Source organism: Triturus cristatus, chromosome 7, assembly GCF_964204655.1.
Source record: "Triturus cristatus chromosome 7, aTriCri1.1, whole genome shotgun sequence".
In the NCBI taxonomy this organism is placed as follows: Eukaryota; Metazoa; Chordata; class Amphibia; order Caudata; family Salamandridae; genus Triturus; species Triturus cristatus.
The window spans coordinates 1,697,017,481-1,697,035,895 of NC_140590.1; the positions used below are offsets into that span (position 1 = coordinate 1,697,017,481).

The following is an 18,415-nucleotide window of genomic DNA, read 5'->3' on the forward strand; positions in this document are numbered from 1 at the left end:
CCTTAGCTGAGGATAAAACAGAGGGCCCCGCTTGTTGCCTTACATATTTGGGCATTGAAATTGATACCTCTGAAATGCAGGCCAGATTACCTCGGAAAAAGATTCAAGAAATATCTAAACTTTTGGACCACGCATGCTCAGCAGCGAAACTAACGTTGAGGGAAGCCCAAAGCTTATTAGGCCACCTAAATTTTGCATGCAAGGTTATTCGTGCAGGCAGATCCTTTTGCAGGCGTTTGGGTTTCTCCATGTCAGGCCTGAAGCTCCCCCACCACAGGGTTAGAGTAACGGCTCAGATGCGAGCAGATTTTGAGGTTTGGTCGATTTTTCTGGCAGATTTCAATGGCATAACAATCTGGTCTCTAGAAGAAGATTTTAACTGGGAAATGCAACTCTTTTCCGATGCTTCTGGAGCCAATGGTTTTGGCCTTTTCTGGGAGGGAAAATGGTGTGCCGAACGATGGCCGGCTAGTTGGGTCACCCAAAAGAAGAGCATAGCCTTCCTGGAATTTTTTCCTTTAATAGTGGCTCTAACTGTTTGGGGAAAGAAATTGGCCAACAGGACAGTCTTATTCAACGTTGACAATAAAACAGTGGTCGATTTGATCAACAGTCAGAAACCTAAAGATAAGCCTTTGTTGAAATTGTTGCAGATGTTCATGTTAGGCTGTCTTAAACATAACATTATTTTCAAAGTAAGGCACATTTCCGGTATCTCAAATAACATCGCGGATGCCCTATCTCGATTTCAGTGGGAGAGATTCCGTGGCTTGGCGCCAGGAGCAGACAGGCGGAAGACTCCAATACCCGACGAGATATGGAATCTGGTGGTGTGAATGTGTACCATCTCATCGAGCTCTCTTTAGCAAAGAGTACAAAGCTGGCTTACAGGAGAGCTTGGCTGGAGTTTCTTGACTCAGGTGCTGCATGTAGGAGTTTTGATGGGTTGGGGTTAGAGCAGCGACGAAAGGATGTGGTGCATTTCATTACGCTCAATATCAGTAAAGGCATTTCTTCCACCACTATAGCCGGTAAGTTAGCCGGTATTTCATTTTACGGAAAAAATTTCTGGGGCTACGAACCGTCAGCAGGCGAGATGGGAAGAAGAATTCTTCAGGGTTGGGCTAAGACAAAAAAGAGAGGTGCATACAGGAGAGATCCTATATCCCTGCAATTGTTGCATAGAATAGTCACTGTATTACAAGAAGTTTGTTTTTCTGTTTTTGAATTCCGACTATTCAAATTGTGCATGGTCTGGCTCTTTTTTGGGGCTTTTAGAGTTTCGGAGTTGTTAGGAAGTGTAGCGAGCAGCGACATACCAAAGGAAAACATATCCTTGCGGCAATCTGGCATAGAGATTTTTCTTCAATACTCTAAAACAGACCAAATGGGCAGGGGTGCTAAAATAATACTACAGGAGGTGGGTGGCTTGTTATGTCCTGTGCAAGCTTGGCTAGATTTTTTGTCAGTAGGCGGGGCAAGTTCAAAGTTTATTTTTAGGCATCGGAATGGGTCACAGCTAACTGCTTTTCAATTGTTGTCTGTTTTGCGAAAGGCTTTGTCAAGATTGGGCAAAGATCCAACCAGTTTTGGTACCCATTCTTTTCGTATTGGGGCAGCATCGGAAGCAGTTCGCTGGGGTTTTGCTATTAATGATGTCAAAAAATTGGGACGCTGGTCATCTGATTGCTGCCTCCGCTACATTAGACAGTTAGATCAGGACAGTTAATGTCGCAGAATATTAATTGTTTTTTCATTTTAGGTTGGGCTGCCAACTTGGAAAAACGTCAGCCAAGAGTCTGGATGGTCGGTCATTCTTTCATCAAATGGGCAGCTAAACAAGCCGAAAAACGGCACTTTGGAAAAAATTTGGGTTTCTCTTCAGAGGAAGTGCTGCTCTGCTGGTGGGGAAAAAGTGGCATGAGATGGGGGCAGTTTTTACCTTTGATGAGCGAGTTATCTGCAAACAACAAACCTGATGTGATAATTTTGCACCTGGGGGAGAACGATTTGGTACAGTTGTCAGGTTTGGGTCTTTTAATGGAAATGAAAACTGACTTGGAACTCTTTTTGAACACTTGGCCTAATGCACAGCTGGTTTTGACTGCTTTAATGCCTCGCAGGGTTTGGAGAGGGGCAGACAGATTTACTGCCATGGAACGAGCGTGGAAAAAAGTCAACCGCGGCATGCAGCGTTTCTGTATCCTTAATAATATTCATTGGCTTGTGCATAGTGAGATAACCAAAGATGACTATCAATTTTTCAGGCATGATGGTGTACACTTATCTTTCATTGGCAATGAGATTTATATTCTGAATATACGAGAAATGATTTTGAAGATTTTGAACGCAAAAACATGGTGTTGAGTTATGCTGTTGAAGCGGCAGCATCTGTTTTTTCAGTTTATGCAATACTTAACTGTTTTTTAAAAGGAGAAATTTTTCTAGTTCCAATATAGTCAATTATCGTCTCCCATTTCTCCTTCCCCCTCGCCCACCCCCCTTCCCCCCCTCTCTCTTTCTTTTCCCTCCCTCCCATAGGATTATTTCATGAATCTCTGTATTTATTGCAGTTTTTTCTGGGTGCTTACGCCGCCCAGCCTTAGTGGATGGTGGTAGTTTTTCTGGTTAAGAAAATTTTTCTATCATTTTTCACTGTTTGGCGACAGTATGTATATGTATATACATATATATATATATATATATATATATATATATATATATATATATGTTTATATTTACTTATATATATATGTTCTTCTGTTTTTTCACATGGTGCTTGTTGAGTTTTCTCGTAATAAATGTTTTCCCAGCTATAGCGGCTGGGGGCTCAGGTATACTTTGGATTGTTTTGAATACATTTGCCATTTTAAAATGTGGTCAAGTGAGAATTTTGAGCGGGGGGGGGACAGGAAAAACACCTGAGGAAGGGTTTTTCCTGGTGGCAGAGTTGGAGGAGATCAAGACAGGCAGGAAAGTTTGGGGGCGTTAGGGATAGCTTCGGACAGAGGAAAGCAAGGGAGAGAAATTGGAGGCAAGAGTTAGGCAGGAGATGGAGTTAGGGGTTTTTGGGAGGAGGATTAGGCCGAGCAAGGTGGGGTGGTAGTTGTACGGGGATATTGCTTAGGGGCGGGGGGTGTTAGTTCGGATTATGTTTGATTAGGACCTGATCTTTGCCTACCTGTCCAATAAAGCGGCCTTTTACCCCACTTTGAGTCTTGGTCATGATTATTGCCCGATGAGGGCTCCTGGGGGCGCCACTCGCAGAGTGTGCACCCCCGGGCAGCTTCGGGCACATGGTATGGCCGAGGCAGGTAGGCAACGCTGATTGGTCCGCGTTAGGTAGCGCGAGCCAAGCATTCCAGAACATTCTGTGTGGGCGCCTGGAGTGTATGACAGGAAGGACGACGAATTTTGTCCCACCCTCCCCACCCAAAAGAGAGAAAGGGGAAAGGGAGAGAGAAAAGAGAAGGAGGGGAGAAAAAAGAAAAAGAAAAAAAAAAAAAAAAAAAAAGCGTCATGGGTAACGCTTTGTCTGGGAGGTTGTCGCTTGGACAGGTGGCAGAGTTGGAGGAGATCAAGACAGGCAGGAAAGTTTGGGGGCGTTAGGGATAGCTTCGGACAGAGGAAAGCAAGGGAGAGAAATTGGAGGCAAGAGTTAGGCAGGAGATGGAGTTAGGGGTTTTTGGGAGGAGGATTAGGCCGAGCAAGGTGGGGTGGTAGTTGTACGGGGATATTGCTTAGGGGCGGGGGTTGTTAGTTCGGATTATGTTTGATTAGGACCTGATCTTTGCCTACCTGTCCAATAAAGCGGCCTTTTACCCCACTTTGAGTCTTGGTCATGATTATTGCCCGATGAACGGTGTTCTATCCGAGAACATAATGACTGCAGCACAAGATGTTCGTGTGTGTCCGTCCAACTACCTGCAGCTTCCCCCTTGCTCTAAGTCAAAGCACCCTGACCCAAAAGAATTTAGCGCACTAACGCACAAACACCTGAGCAGACAGACTTCGTGATTGCAGAGTTCTCGGTAACACGGCTGCAGGCAGCTCATGAGGATGACTGCGGTGCACTTTTATTACATAGAAAGACATTGCCAATTACCAGAATACCGGATCTGTCAGGCAAAAGCATACCGCAGCCCTCCTGACATCCCACTGCTGCCATCAGCCTTGTCTCTCATTTTCTCAAACGCAATTATCTTTCGCTATTACTAAATGTATGTTCCTACGCATACAACTCCTTCGGCTTCGGCGCTGTCTCCCCCATCCACAAAGCAAGCAAAGGGTGCATTACCACAGGCTGTTACTAGGTGTCCCTGTGGGGTTATAAACAAACCTCTATTATGAACATAAGGCACTGCACCCACAGGGACACCTAGTAACAGCCTGTGTTACTGCACCTTTTCCTTGTTGTTATTGTCACTGTTAAGGTTTACCCATAAGGTTTCCCCAGTGCTATAGGACAGAAAGATACTCCGATTGGCTCTTATGTTTTTTTAAACCAAAGGGATTTGGCAAGAGCAATCATTAAATCCAGAGATTGAGCTTTGCCGCATACAATGTATGTTTTCACGCGCGATAATGGCACGCAAAAGCTTTGTATTAAACAGCAATAGGAACCGTTTCTGACTCGTAGGCTGTGGAGTCCGCAGTTGCAACAAATAAGAATGGGACGAGACTCTCCCCAGTGCAGCTGGAGAACCGCCACTCTAAAATTCATGCCAGAGTGCAAGGAGCACCCATAATGCCATGCGGGGCTTGCTGGCATTTATTTTCATAAAAAATACTCGTTTTGGCTTTCTGGTGGCCTCAGGAGAATGGAGTCACCAGCAAAAGGATCTAGGATTCGGGGGGAGCTGCAGGAGCAGCGCAGCCTCCCCCTAAAAGTAATTCGAAAAGCCCCACCCTAATTTGGATAGGACTGGGAAAAACAAAACCCCTCTCGGGTTGGACACGTTTACGATCCTTTCGCTGTTGAAATAAGTGCTTTTCAGCTTGAGAGGAATGAATCTTCTAGAGGTAAAAACAATAGCTACTATGTCTTTGGCATGATTGTGTATAATGTGAATATTCTTCATGGAAAACACTCTCTAGGGGTGAGCGATCGTAAATAATTGAGTGTGAGAATTAGGAGTTAATGTTAACGATCAATTTATAATCTCTGAATAACTAAATGCATTAGAGAAGTTATTGGGATTGAACTCGTCGCTGTCCAGAGCACATTTTAGGTAAAAGTATACGCCTTTCACTCCTTGCCTAGATTTTTCAATCGTTCATTTGTTTTCTATAGTTTGTGTTTTTTGTTTCAGGTACTTTGACGGTGAGCGACAATGGCCTTTTGTTGCCTGTCCGGCAGCCCTAAAACTGCTTGTACTATGACTCAGTGTGGTGTGTGGGTTAATTGTTGCATAACAGTAGCCATGGCATCTGATTGGACGCCAGCACCGTGTGCTGTTTCAGTTCAATACATATTCCTGTTTACTTTTCCCATAATTTGGAATGTGAGGTGGAAAGTAAACCTTCAGAAACCATAGCGCAGAAAGCAAAGGTCTGAGCAAAGTTTTGCCCCCCACCCCTCCCGGCTTAATAGATATTTGCCCAGAGGTGCTGGACTGTTAACCCCTGGGGTGCTACTCCAGGCGTCTACTTTTCTTGCAATAGTCTGCAACCATACCATGCCTTGCATCTTATCCTAGAGTGCTCCGAGGCTGCCTCAGGGTGGTTTGCAGAACTTTATACAACTTCAAAAAACATAAATGCCATCAGAGTTTCAGTTACTGAGTCAGGATTACCTACCAGGCACCTGAAACCACACTGGCTGATGCTGGAATGCACTTAATACTGCCACTGTCCAAGCACTTACAAGACTGACAACTGAGGGAAAGCAATGTGTATAAAATGACCATTTTCTTTCTATGAGAAACAAGGATTAGGGGACTGATGAAGGTAGAGGCAGGTCTCAAATAGTGGGTACAAACTATGCATCATTTTGCAACCTGCCTGTTACTTGGTAATACCACATAGTTACTAATAGCTCATAATTTCACACCACTCGATTCAACTCCACATCACTCCACTACATGCCCCATAATGATAATCTATCAAATTGAACTCCACAAATTTTCACTCCACTCCATGCCACATATTTCCACTTCACATAATACCACTCCATGCAACATAATTGTATTACACTCCACACAACACAGTTCAACTGCAAATAATTCCACAGCACATAATTACACTCCAAAATACATAATTACACTTCATGCCACATAATTACACTCCACATATATCAACTCGGCTCCAAAACACATAATTACTCTCAACAAAATTCAGCTCTGCAATGTGCCCCATGTTCACATTCAACATAATTTCACCCCATGCCTCACAAATCCACCCAATGCCACACCACACAATTCAATGCCACACAATTCCATACCACACAACATAATTACACTCCACTCCATACCACATAATTACATTTCACATAAATCTACTCCATGACACATAGCAACACTCCACATAAATACACTCCACACCATGCCACATAATTCTGCTCAACATAATTTCACTCAATGTCACACAATTCCACGTAACACAATTCAATTTCACACAATTCCATTCTACAGCCCAAAATTCCACTACACACCACATGCATCCAGTCCACACCACAGAACTCTGCATCATATCACGTAATTCAACACCACGCCACATAATTCCACTCATTACATGCCACTACACGACACACAATGCCACTACACATAAGTCCACATATTCACTATCCACATAATTCCACTGAACATGCACACAGTGATCCAGCATTTCTCATATTGGTTCACTTCAGGCCTTTCAGCACAGTTTCTTTACTATAAGTTTTCAAAAAATCCAAACCGCAACTCTCCTCCTCCTCTTTCGGTGTCTTCTGCGTATATAAGTGCAGAGTCCTTATGCCCCTTTAACCTTCTCTCCCATTCATTCTCTCTTTCTCACATACTCTTTCTACTACTCTATCTACAGTTCATTCACCACTTCATACACAAACTACCTATCACTCTCAATCTTACTTTCTATCTATTTTATACAACTCTCACCCCTATCTATTCACCATTCCATATATTTCAAAAATACATAAATACACTACACACCACACAATTCCACAACTAACAATTCAAATTCAAACCACATAATTCCGCTACAAACAACATACATTCTCTCCGCTACAAACAAAAAACATAATAAAAAAACAATACAATTTACAGCGCAATTAGCTCTAACTTTCACAAATGCGAGACCTATTGCATTGCAAATGCTTGTTTTAAATTGTGTACACAACATTTTCAATTTGCACCTGATCTGAGGTAAACTTTTTGCACTTATTTATGTTTTACACCTGCCAGGTGCCGATGGAACCAATTGTTTCCTACAGAGCAGCAGACTGGTTTCTTTGGTGATTGCTCGCTGTAGTACTAGTGCATTGTGCTTTGTTCATACCTGTTTATACAGGGATAGCAGCTATAAGCAGGGGCACTGGAATTATGCATCAGCGGAGAGGACCAGATTATACAGCATCTAATTATGCGGTGTTATGTGGCATATTTTGTGATAGTATTGCTTTATTGATTTTCCATTTTTACATGTTCGCAGTGTTTGAACTAGGGTTTTATGTTATTACTACCACTTTAACACACAAACACATCCAAGAGCGATAGACCAGTTACCAGTGAATGTGTCAAAGGGCCGTCCGCTATGCTTCAACAGAATTAATTTTGTTTTTAGTAACATTTAATATATTTCTGCTTCGGACGTTTTAATGAAATCTGCAGTTTGTGCGGTAGTTGATGGATTATCTGGCAAATGTGCCCAGTTCATAAAAATTCTGAATAAGCCACAGCTACAAAATTATATAATTCCAGAGGCCCTTACTAAAACTAATGCAAGGTTTTTGCATATAGCAATGACCACGTGTAATAAACAGATGGTGCTGCCCTTACAAAATAAACTGTATTGAACAGACAATGCCATCCGAATACGAGTTATGCTGTTTATGCTGTCTGTACACACCCCTTGTGTGCACTTTTAAACAGGGAGGCCCTTGGCGGACGCTGTTGTAGTTATTGGAGTGAAACACACAGCCAGAATTGTTGCATCTGTGATGGTTCATTTTGAGTCTGACATAATGAGTCAGACCCACAATGGATATTGGGATAACTTGTTAGTGTCTCAGCGGTAGACATTGGAAGCAACATGTATGTTGCTTTTACATGCAGGTGGGGCACAAGCGATCTTAATGCCACATTTGTTGATTCAAAGCACGTTAAATAAAATGTATTACTTTTCAGCAGTTTTAATGGTTCTAAGGTTTGTAACTTAGGGAGGATGGCATTTTAAGTAGGCCCTGTCAGAGCTTGCGATTTTAACCCACAAACACTCTTTTTTGCTGCAAACACAATTAACTCACTGAGCCATGCCGAAGCCTATCGCAGCTTCCTTTTCCAACGTTTGCCCCTTATCGGCTTCCTATTATTTGCTTAATTTGCATGGAGAGGATAACATGGGTATCTAGAAACAACTTTTTAAAATTGCTGCTTACTTTAAATTCCCTCAGCAAGGAAACCTGCTATAAGAAGTAGCAAGGTATTTTTGTGCGGCAAACACAATGAAGTCACTGAGCCATCCTAAAGCCTATCCAAACGTCCTTAGGTTAACTCTTTTGCAACGTTTGTACCTTTTTTGGCTTCCAATTAGTTGCTTAAGCTACATGGAGAGGATGAAATGGGAATTTACAAACAACTTTTTAAAACCCCTGCTTATTTTATTTTCCCTCAGCCAGGAATCCTGTAAAAAGAAGTAGCGAGGGGTGTCAAAGGGCAAGCAAGGTGTAACCGGCTGCTCCCCTATAGACGTTTATCATGGATACATTTACACCCCACGTTTGGTCTTAAAGTTAATTCATTGTTTATCGCATATAGCAATTACCATTTTAAAACACTCCATACCCTTGAAAGTTTTACAACTTATATCTCCATCTATTTAGTCATATAACTGGAACCCACTCCACACAGAGCACTTCCCACAATTAGGCCTCACTTGTGAAAACCTTCTCATCCACACACACAAGTACCTGCATGCTTATTTGTAGGAAGTGCTCTGATTTTTTGGAGGGGTTTCCACTTATATTTCTTAAGAGGTGGAAATGTCCATGGGAAACTTGCAAGGATACAGAGTTTTTTACGCATGGTAATTGCTATATGCTAATGGGACAGATGTAATAGCTTCTGACAATTTTTTTTGCCAAACTCAAAAGCACCATCGCTGTGCTACTGGAATTATTATATAGCCCACCAAGGATGTTTTCGCCACACTTTTGGGTCTACGTTCCATACACATTACACCCACAGTTTTATATTCTTAACTGAACTTTCGGATTCAAAATTGTAACCCCTTAAAAAACACATTTATCAGAACCAAAACAATTTACAGAACCCCAATGATTACATGCCCAATTCTGCACAGTTTATATAAAAAATAATACATCATTTTTTTAAAATAATTTTAATACACACACTGGTAGTAAATTCACTCAGATATTTTTTCCCAATATAACTTTTCCACCCTATTGCCAACTTTACATATTTTAACTTTTAAGGCTTATACTACCGGTACTATTTTGGCTATTAGAATAAACAATTTGGGACACATTTTAAATGCTATATGTTTGTCCACAAAAGAAAATAGATTTTCTAAAAAAAAGAGGTAAACCTTTTTATTTACATCTACTTAGCTATTTGGGAAAATACATCAATGAATGCTGACCAACATATACCACTACACCATATCATTCCTCCTTCACATTACCTATCGCCTTTCTGTAATACCTACTAACGCATACTACCTTACTAAATCTTCTCGCACTATAACTAATACACCTCTCACACTCCACCGTCCCTCTAAATACCCCTTTCACTTACACCTTTATCTTTCTCTACTACTCTATCACCCATCTATCTCACTATGCCATACAATATCTTCACATCAATAAAATACTTAACTACACATCTTTAAACACGGTTGCATACACAACTCTGTTCAAACCATCACTAAAAAAAAGTCTGACACTAATCCTTTTATTAATCTATCTTATAATACACAAAAATACTTCTTTAAACAAGTATTACCTACACACTCCTTCTTTCTCACACAATATTTCTCATCCTGTCTCTCAATATCAATAACAACTACCTCCAAACTACATATACCACTCATTCTTCCTTTCTATCTCTTCTCTACAGCTGTTACCACTATCTATTCACCATACCACATAATTCTTCTACACAAATAAACTACATAACACTTAATCCATCACCACTACAACAACAAGCATTCTAATACAACTAATATCATTTCACTACACACCACATACAACCACTAAACTACACATCAAACACATAAATAAAAATATAGCAAATGCGAGACCTATTGCATTGCAAATGCTTGTTTTTTTGGCAGCTTACTTTGTGAACTAAACGATGGGACCTATATAGTGATGAAGTTGTTAGTAAAAAACAAACAGCTGGGTTTGTGAACTGGTATAGGGTTGTGCGTCAGAATCGGAATTCATCATTGATCCTCGAGTTTTTCGATGAAATCTATAGGAATACAAATTGTAGGATAATGCCAGGTGGATGTCAAATTATCTTTGATATGGGGATTAGGCCGGCCGACTTCAAATAAATGGCTTTTCTCTCAAGATAACTAGCAAATTATGCACCTGATGCTCTCCATAGGATGTTTAGGGCAGTTCCAGATCAGTGTTTTGGGTGTCAAATGATTGTCCGGGGGGGGGGGGGGGGGGTGACTTCATATGTCATATATTGTTTTCACATTCAGCACTTTATGGATTTTGTGTTAAGATATTTCAAGAGCTAAGTAACATCATTGGAGTCTCAGTTAGGCCGGACGCAGCCATAGTAATGTTTGGATCCTCGCACAGTTCAAGCACATTAGCAAGGTCTGTTCTACATTGTATCTGCAGTGCCATGTCAGTTGCTCGGTCCTTGATATTCCATCGCTGGAAATCAAAAGATGCGCCTACTAAGGAACAGTGGTGTCTGAAAATCATTAAAATGTGAAATGCTTATATGCACAGTGAAAGTGGTTTGCAATTTCGAAGGCTTTTCATCACTATGAACACAACACACTTTGGGCCAGATGTACGACCCGTTTTTGCATGCATAAACATCATGGGCCATGCACAAAGCCTGTTTAGCGAGTCACAATTTATTTGCAACTCGCTAAATAGGTTTTGCAACTCGCTATTTAGAAGGGGCGTTCCCTTCCAAATAGTGAGTCTCAAAACCATGTACTAATGTTTTTTCGACCGCAATTGCAGTCGCAAAACTCGCAATTATCACCTACTTCAAGTAGGTGGCAATGCATTCGCAAATGGGAAGGGGTCCCCTGATGACCCCTTCCCATTTGCAAATGCATGCAAAAATATTTTTTAATGCAAAAATATTTTTTAAGGGCAGGCAGTGGTCCCAGGGACCACTGCCTGCCCGTAAAAAATGAAACAAAAATGTTTCATTTTAATTCTTTTTAAATGCATCCCGTTTTCCTTTAAGGGAAACGGGCTGCATTTTTTTTAAAAAATTGCTTTATTTCAAAGCAGTCCCAAACATGGTGGTCTGCTGAGCCCAGCAGTCCATCATCCCTGGGAGGGGCTGTCATTCCCAATGGGCTCGCAAATTGCGAGAGGCTCATTAATATTAATTAATATATATATAATTTAAACACCACTAAACCCCACAACCCTAAACAAACATTTTTTTACATATTTAGAAAATGTGTTAAACATAAAAAAATGTATTAATGATACTAACTAATTACATTGTAATCAACTAACATTAATTTATAGTTTAAAAAAACACTACGCATCCAATACCCCCAAAAACCCAAAGACAGTACTATAATATTATTATTAAATAATCAAAATTACATTCCACTGTGACGTAAATAATGCAATAAAAGCATAACACAGCATAATAAAAATTGTCCCAATACTAAATGATATTTTAACCTGTATCATTATTATTATAGAAAAGGAAAAATATGATAGCATTAAAAGGTAAGCATACTGTAGTCCACCCATAATTTACTGTGGCAAGACCCCCTTGGAGTATATTCCGTAGGTGTAGATGAGATGGGCCGAATTAGAGTGGACGCCTCACAGCATTGTATCAAATTAAGATTACATACATGCATAAAACACAGTAAGTCATGGTAGGGATGTGCCTCTACTGTACAATACCTGCCGCAGACTTGAATACGGATGACAGTGTCGCGGATGGAGATGAAGGAGGGCTCCACAAAGGTGACTTCAAACCGCTGGTGAACTGGGGGAAGAGAGGAATGAGAAGCTGAAAAGGCGGAATTAATTAAACAAGAAGCTGCACAGTCCATTCTAAGCCTATCACCAATCAGTGCCTCTAGAGGAGGGAGGCTTCCGCTCCATAATGTGTATCTTGGGTAAGAAATATTAAGCAATATGAGTCCTAATTCATAAAGAGTAAAATACCATACTCTATGGGGCCGATTCCAATCTGGGCAGGACTTCCTGCCTGCATCGGAATGTGCCATTCAGATTCCATTCCGACCGAACCATTCTGATGGGCTCGGTTGGAAAAGAATCCAACTCGGTTTTCCGGATGGCTTCCGACAGGCTCAGAGAGTCCGTACACCATCTGGAAACCCTTCAGTACTCCCCAGGTTGGCTCTTTCTGGCCGAGGGAGTACGATGGCAGTTTTCCACCGCCTTTTTGTGCCGGCCTTTCCGATACAGAAAGACAGTGGGAAATTGTCTTTGGGGGCCCCCAGCAGGGCCCCCATGGGTGCAAGGACGCTGAATGACGGCCTAGGTGGCACCTATGGTGCCCCCCTGTTGATCCCTGCACCCCGTGGCAGGCACCTTAGGGTGCCTGCCACGGGGTGCAGGTGTAAACTGCACCTCTGCACTTAACAATGCAAGCGTACATTCCGTTCGTAATGGACGCTCCTATTGTTAAGTATAGGATTGCAACCGGATCTGGAACCAACAACAGTGGGTCGGTCAGTTCCAGTTCCTGTCTGATGTCGGACAGAGTTTGGTCCATCCGACATCGGAATCGGCCTCTTAGCGTGAAAGGGGTAGGAAATTGGTGTTGTGGTGGGCGTTCCACCGCAACACCCATTGACTTTGACGCTGCCCCCTATTTACATGAGCAGCATAAATAGGAGACAGCGCCAAAATTAAGACCAGGGAAAACCTGGTCTTAAACAGGCGAAATGAGGAGAAATGCTTTATTTCTCCTCGTTTTTGTTGTTTCCATGTGTGCTGCCGAAACAGCAAAACGCCAATGATTGTTTATGTGCAGGAAGGTCCCCCTTCCTGTACATAAACAATCATTTTAAAAAATGCAGTTTTGCAACTTCTATGTGTGCTGCATTAAGCAGCACACATAGAAGTTAAAAGAATCGCATTTAAAGATTGTTTATGTGCATGAAGGGGGGCCTGCCTGCACATAAACAATCTTCCCCTCAACCTAGGCACGCAAGGGTGCCTGCATTGATGCTAGGCAGCTTAATTTAGCGCCAGCGCAGGGGGAAAAGCGGGGATGTACCATATTCTCGTAAATATGGTGCAGCCCTGCGTTTCTAAAGTGACGAAGCATGTCATTAGCCTTCTTGGCTTAACGACACGCTTCGCCACTTTCTTGTAAATATGCCCCTCTGTGTTTTGTCCATTCACAGTTTTGACTGATAAAGCAGCATTGAGGGTTAATGTGCACATTATGTAACGTACAGCTCAAAGATTTATATTTTATGTACATAGGTAAGTGGGGTACTGCTTTTGACAATGATGTCATTTTGTTACTTCCATTTTCTAAGTTACAATCCTTTTAATATAGCACAGTGATCTGTTTTCTGGCATCAGGGAGCTGCATGCAAACTGTAATGCACAGGTTTAGATCCTTGTGTTTTCCCCAATCTGTTGTTACTCTCAGATTGAAAAGAAGGGCTCCTCTGGAATTGATAAAGTTTTATTAGTACAGACAACCACAATCACCGAGTTACGTTTTCTATTCTGACTTGTTGTTTCTCCCAAAAGTTCACTTTTGACATTTAGGTGTAGATTCCAATCCTGGAGAAACCCGGTACGAATCGTCGGACGGAGCGTTTTCTACCTCCGACTCGTACCCGGGAAAAAGACCGTACAAACATGCAAGTACGAATCGTACGGAAACACCATTTCCGTACGATTCGGAAAAAACACCGACCAACAGAAAAATACATACGAATGTGATCCGGGACAGCGCATACGCGACATTCATACGGAGTGAGACAGCTGTTTACGTACCAGCAAGTACGATTCGTACCGACAGCACTCCGGACGGCAATATTTTTACGGCACCCAAAAAGTGCCGGAAAAGCTAAGTACGCCACGCAGCGTGAGGAAAAGGGGGCCCGGTACGTGCCGAACACCCCCCCAGCCCCCCGTATGTCCGAGCCGTACCCCCACCTGTGTATGTCCGAGCCGTACCCCCACCCGTGTATGTCCGAGCCGTACCCCCACCTGTGCATGTCCGAGCCGTACCCCCACCCGTGTATGTCCGAGCCGTACCCCCACCCGTGTATGTACGTGCCGTACCCCCACCCGTGTATGTACGTGCCGTACCCCCACCCGTGTATGTCCGAGCCATACTCCCACCCGTGTATGTACGGTGCATACCCCCAGCGCGTAACAGATAAATCTTGCATTCTACAGTGCACGCACATCTCTTCAATAAGAGGGGTTGAACAAAGTCACAAACTGCATCCAAGTGATAGTTTCTCTACAGAACTTGCGAAGTGATAAGCTGTGTGCCTTTGTTGCCTTCCGTTGCATTGGCGTCTAGGTGCTGGGCCAACTAGAACAAAACACTCTGCCAAAAATGTCTTTGTATAGTGCAATAAGTCACTGGCATATACACAACAGACCTAGATGTGGTACCTTTCACATAAGAATCATACAGACCTTGCGAATTAGGGATATCATATTTTTTTAAATTTTTATTCAACATCGTAAAAGAGACATCAGACAAAATTGGTTTACCAACAAATACATACATCCTAAGTTGCACACGCACACTCTTTCAAACAAACAAGAAAACACTGATTCATACATACTCAAACATTCCAGCACAATAATAATACATAAAAATTTACCAAATAACAGTATTATGATACAAACACGAGATTTACATCAACATCAGAGCATCAGACAAAAAATGTTGATACAGAAACTCCAAAGTTAGTTGGTTGTTATAATACAGCACTAAGACAGTCCATATTAAGATAGATTCTTCAGGAAACAATTGCAAGCGAAGGGAGTAAAGTTACTCCAGCGCCGACGCGCGTTTCGGTGTCAAACCCAGATTCAGGTCACACCTTCTTCAGGACGACAAGGTCGTGTGCAAGCAAAGGAAAAAGGCCTGGGTAATAATGCCAGGACGGCAGTCAGAATCATAAAGAGACATACGATACATAGAAATATATGGACATAGACTTCAAGGGTGCAGTCAACAACGTAGATATAATCCAGAAGATGAAGGGCCTAGATGTATCTTCAGGATGACAACACCTCCCCGTGGGGGAGATATTTAAATGATGCGGGACTGGATAGCTCTCTCTGCCTTTTCTCTGCTTCAGGGGCCCCCTTCTTTGTGAGTGGTTGGTCTAGGTGTTGGGCCCCAGATGGATCCTACCCAGGAAGATACTTGAACAATAGAACGCCTTTGTTTCTGCCTGGCTGGAAATGAAAACAAATAAACGCCCTGCTGGCTCCTGCAAAGAACAGAGTGCAGACAATGTGCAGGCATTGCTGAATTGTGTCCTTGTGTCGGAAAATGAGACCTGGACAAATTCAGCATATTTCCCAGGGTTGGCCGGATCCCTGATCCATCCAGAAATAGCTTACGGAGATGGGATCCAGCATGATCCCCTTCATTTCCAGCACTGGGGACAAGGCAAGAGAAACCTATCTCCACTGGTTGACCACAGCACACACTGCCCCTGAGTAGCACAACACGTGGGTCTGTGTTTCACTTTACAGCTGTGCGAGCAGCATTCAGAGTGATGTAGTGTGACACCTTGTAAGTGTACACAGCAGAGCAGGTCTCACTGCAAAAAGCATTCTGCAAGTTATTCTCATTAATAAACATGTGAGAGAAATCCCCACTATTGCAGGACAATGAGGTGGTCCTACAAACAGAAGCCTAGCTATTGGTAGCGCAATAGGCGCAGTTGCACAGTGCCCCGGGTGTGGGAGAGGCCCACTGCTCCCAGATATAACAATTTTTAACTTCCAAACTAGGGTATGGGGGTATATTTTCATTGATTTCATATTGCCAGCAAAAGCAGCAATGTCCACTGCGAATTGAAGGTAGTTGTCAACCTTGAGAAAACACTCACACACATGCTATTCATAGTTCACTCACACTCAGTTCTGTGATCTGCATGGTACACATTCTTTGCAGCAGGCACATTAACCCTCTGTGTTACTTTAAAATGAGCCAAAACTACCAGCAGAAAAAAAATCCTTTCTCTCACCAGTAGGAACAATCACCAGCGTTATCTTGACATTTTTATTGTTGCCTTAAAACTGCTGGACGCACAAGACAGTTCACATTCTTTTTAACCAAAACTTATTTTTACACATAGCAGCCCCCAACAATGTCAGCGCCAGGTGCATTAGCACTGGTCGCACCGCCCTAAAGGCGGCCTCGATGGTGGGAGAGTGAAGGGTGAAGGGAACGTAGTTGCTGCACAGGAAAAAACCCAATTTCCGTGCAGTAAAAAAAATGTGTGCACATTAACATGTCCATGTCACTTTCCACTCGCTGTTAAATTCACACTAGATATTCTGTAGATTGGAGTAATCCTTTAAATCTTCTGCTACAGCAGTGTTCAAGAAGTGCTCAGGGAACATTGTGTGATACCCTAAATGTTAGAGATATGCTACTGATGTTGGGGTAACTTATTCTATGAGGGGTCAATCCTTATTCACCAATTGCAAAGCTAGAATATGACCTTGAGGGTGTGTGTCACCAGCGTTGGCCTGATTTAGGTTTGAATCTGCAACATGCAGGTGAGAACCATGCTGCGTTTGCACCCAGCCAAAATTAATTGTGTACTGTTGCAGCTAATATGACGTGTAAATTCTATGTCAGGACCGGAGGCTCCGATTATGCTTCTCATTTCTTTACTACAAGCTCACAGCAGCCAATAAAACAAGCATTGGCATAGCCAATAGGTCTTGCTTTTGGGACCCTATAAGTATATTTACTTTTGCTATAATCGCGGCACGTAAAGCGCGGGTGCCGCGATTATAGCAAAAGTAAAGAAATAGAAAAAAACATCTATTTCTTTACTTTTGCTATAATCACGGCACCCGCGCTTTACGTGGCGCGATTATAGCAAAAGTAAACATACTTATAAGGTCCCAAAAGCGATACCTATTGGCTATGCCAATGCTTGTTTACTTTTGCTATAAACGCGTGCACGTTTTTGCTCCCAAAGCTGTGCCGATGGCATTAGGACTCTCTCCTATCGCGAGACCTAAAAACAATAACAAAATCACATGACCAACCATAGAGTACCAAGTATATAAGGTCCCAACATCGGCACAGTGTCCTCTTTCTTTGCTGCTCCTCAGCCAGTTAATTTATTTATTTACTCATTTATATTGCGTAGGCGAATCATCCCCTGGGGGATCTCTCGGCGCATGGGGGAGGGGCACTCAATATTAAAAAAGAAGGACAGCTTAAAATAGCCAGGTTTTAAGAAGCTTCTTAAAGCTACGGTAATTCATACAGGAACGGAGCTCATCTGGCAAGGAGTTCCAGTGGGTGGGAGCAAGATAGGAAAAAGCTTTCCCTTCCATCCTGACCTTTCTGACTCTCGGGACACAAAGCAGATTTTGATTGCTTGATCTCAGCAATCGAGTAGGGTGGTACCATTTGAGCTTCCTAGCCAAATAGGAAGGGCCCAGCCCATGGAGAGACTTGTGGACCAGGCATAGCAGTTTAAAAATGGATCTCTTTTTCATTGAAAGCCAGTGAAGTTGATGCAGAAGGGGTGATGAGGGGGTCCGAGCCGGTTTATTGAGAATGAGGCGAGCTGCCGTGTTCTGGACCACCTGTAGTTTGGTGGCCAGGTCCTCCCTCAGCCCGACCAGCAATGAGTTCCCGTAATCCAGTCTATTAATCAAAAGTGACTGGACAAGGGTCCGTCTGGCCGTGAGCGGGATCCAGGGAAAAATCTTACTAAGCATTCGCATGGTTCCAAAGCAGGCCCCAGCCACTGATTTTATCTGCTCGGCCATAGCAAGATTATTATC

General features: G+C 42.6%; 1 protein-coding gene across 4 annotated transcripts in view; it reads right to left on the reverse strand.

The window, feature by feature from the left end:
• The window catches only part of LOC146812806 (alpha-2-macroglobulin-like protein 1), a 468,691-nt gene that overhangs the window by 367,932 nt on the left and 82,344 nt on the right, over positions 1–18,415 (reverse strand). For all 4 annotated transcript variants that reach the window (XM_085619916.1, XM_085619915.1, XM_085619914.1 and 1 more), the window contains exon 7: positions 12,311–12,395. In XM_085619916.1, the coding sequence (XP_085476042.1) occupies positions 12,311–12,395 (85 nt within the window). The remainder of the gene's footprint in view (positions 1–12,310; positions 12,396–18,415) is intronic.